The 2,961-nt window shown below is 52.1% G+C and overlaps 1 protein-coding gene across 1 annotated transcript in view; it reads right to left on the reverse strand.

Moving 5' to 3' along the window:
- Window positions 1-697: 697 nt before the first annotated feature.
- Window positions 698-2,961, reverse strand: part of CCL26 (C-C motif chemokine ligand 26) — a 12,388-nt gene continuing 10,124 nt past the window's right edge. The window contains exon 4 of the mRNA XM_037740391.1: window positions 698-864. Coding sequence (XP_037596319.1) covers window positions 698-864 — 167 coding nt within the window. The remainder of the gene's footprint in view (window positions 865-2,961) is intronic.

Genomic DNA, 2,961 nt, shown 5'->3' on the forward strand with positions numbered 1-2,961 from the left:
CTTTTGGTGGTATAACAGCCACCCCCAGGGAACATCGCTGATATTTCGATCCTATACCCACATTGTCCCTGAGGTTATAGAACTTAGCTCTATAAGCCACACAATCTTGCAAAATGAAGTCACCCTGACTAACCAAGTCAAACCCTCAAACAGCACCTCTCAGCCTTTCTCTTGGTTAACTCTAGTGCAACAGGGAGCTAGCATGTTAAAGCTAACCTAAGCCATAAATATCACCAACTGCTTTTTATGTGCCTCTCTTAGCAACCCCCCCTTGGCTGCCGTTCCCCTCAGGTCCGGGTTCAATCTGTCACAATCACCTACAGGGCCCCGCACCACCTTAATGGATATCCCCTTGTTCAAAGTGCACTCTCAAAATTTCTCTCTCTGCGGTAACACCACAGTAAAAGTAAAATCCTCCCTCTACGCACCTCCAAGAGGATACTTCTGGTGTAATGGAACCTTAACCAAAGTTATTAATGCCTCCTTCCCTTTCCCTTGTGTGCCTGTCACCTTGGTCCCGCAGTTAGAGGTATACGGACAGGCCGAACTTCCGTCCCTCCTTCCACCCTCCCCTAATCACCAAGACAGACGAGCAGTCTTCCTCCCAATGGCCGTTGGTCTCTCTCTAGCATCCTCTCTGGCGGTGGCTGGGCTGGGTAGCGGCGCCCTGGGCTACAGCATCACTTCAGCCACTCAACTAGAGGATCAGCTTCGCGTGGCTATCGAAGCGTCGGCCGCCTCCCTGGCCTCCCTCCAGCGACAAATCACGTCGCCGGCCCGGGGAACTCTCCAGAACCGAGGGGCCCTTGACCTGCTGACAGCAGAAAAGGGAGGTGCCTGTCTGTTTCTTCAGGAGCAGCGCTGCTATTAATGAAACGGGCCTTGTGGGGAAAATGTCAACACTATCACCTCCAAGACGACCTCTGCAAGAAGCAGAATGCGTCAGTCTCCCCTCTCAACGGGTGGCAATCCCCCATGCTTCCCTGGCTAACCCCATTATCACTCCCGTTATCATAGTTTGTCTTCGGTTAATGCTGGCCCCTTTTTTCCTCAGGTTTTTACAGGCCCGCATGAGGGAAACTTCCAGGGTGGCCGTAAACCAGATGCTACTTCACCCCTATGTCCGACTCCCAACCGAGGCACCAGCCAACTGACCCTTCTCCCTCACGCCGCCCCTGTTCAGCAGGAAGTAGCCGGAAAGAAGCGGCGTCCTATATCATCAAAAGGGTCGGAACGTAAGGCCGGTTGCCTCGCCGGGAGGCCAGACACACCCACCTCTGCACGCAGCACCTGACTCTGCACCCGGCACCTGGCTCTGCACCCGGCACCTGGCTCTGCACCCGGCACCTGGCTCTGCCTCATGGCTCTCCTGGAAGGCTCCGGCTGATGCAACCCTGGCCGGCCCTTGTACTAGAAAAACCTGCCCAACAACCCGCCAACCAATAGCGGCCCACCCCCTCCCAATCCCGCTCCCCCGGAGCCAATCAGAGCACCCAGCTGTTGCTCGTTACCCATAGCCACAAAAACCCCACGCCCCAGGAAGTGAGTGCGACTTCTCTGGCCCCCTTTCCCCGGACCATAGAACCTCGGCCGGGAGCTGAATAATCTGGCATTTAATTTTTTTATACTGGCCTCAGTTTCTTCATTTTAAACTCGGCAATAACCCTTACAGAATGGATAAAGATGTGATTCACACACACAATGAAATATTATTCAGCCTTAAAAAAAGAAGGAAATCCTGCCATTTGCAGCAACATGGATAAGCCTGGAGGACATGGTGCAAAATGAAATAAGCCAGGCACAGAAAGAAAAATGCTGCTTGATCTCACTTACATGCAGCATCTAAAAAGTTGTAGCATCAAAACAGTCGAATTCATAATGCCAAAGATTAGGATGGTGGTGAAGGGGAGGTGTGACTGTCAATGGGTAACTGTAGGGAGATCTCCATGACATTGGAATAGTTCGGGATCTCAGTTGCTGTGATGTAAATCCACACACGTGATAAAATGACAGTATGAGCTGGCGTGGAGGCTCACGCCTGTAATCCCAGTGTAGGGTCTAGCCCTACAGGGTCCTGTGAGCCCCTCTCTGCTGGTGCAGAGACGAGAAACTGTGGAAACAAAAGACACAAGACACGGAGATCGAGAGAAAAAGAGTTTGGGCCCAGGGGTCCACTGCCAGCGAAAGCGCGGAGTCCAGCAGTGGCCCCAAGTGTCCGCATGCTCTGACTTTTATTAAGTACAAAGCTGGGGGCAGGACAGGTACAGCGAGGCATTGGCGGTCCATGATAGGGTCAAGTACATCACGTGTCATAGGGATGGGGGCCCAGGACTTTCTAGTAGCCAAGCTGAGGTAAGGAGCATAATGCGTCAGCACTTTTCCATACTTGTCAAGAAAGAACAAAGATATTAAGATATATGTTACTTTTACTGATTATCTCTTCTAAGAAAAAAGGAACCAGGTGCAGAAGCGGAACATGACAGTGGACTTGGAACGTGACCACTGAAGCACAGCGTCACATAGAGACAATTAAGCCCCCGGATGTCTGTGGGCCTCCCTGATAGCGGTCAGGTCCACCACAAGAGCTTCGGGGAGCAGTTTTCTACTAGCTCCTCCAGGGAAGGAGACATCTTAGACGTCTCCTTCCACAGCTGGATAAATAGCGGGCACTTTCCCAGCGCTGGCGCTGCCGCACAGCCAAGGCACCCTCCAGCAGCACTTTTGCAGGCGTGACAGAGGGCTTAGAGCCTCTTGCCTTAGGGTCACTTCTTGCACCATGTCACCTTAGGTTCACACTTTTTGACCTGAGAGGCATTAGTAAAAGATTATGCTGAATCTGCCGGGCATGGTGGCTCACGCCTGTAATCCAAACACTTTGGAGGCCAAGGCAGGCGGATCACCTGAGGTCGGGAGTTCAAGACCAGCCTGGACAACATGGTGAAACCCTGTCTTATAAAAAAA

Source organism: Cebus imitator, unplaced genomic scaffold, assembly GCF_001604975.1.
Source record: "Cebus imitator isolate Cc_AM_T3 unplaced genomic scaffold, Cebus_imitator-1.0 Scaffold82, whole genome shotgun sequence".
Lineage (NCBI taxonomy): Eukaryota > Metazoa > Chordata > Mammalia > Primates > Cebidae > Cebus > Cebus imitator.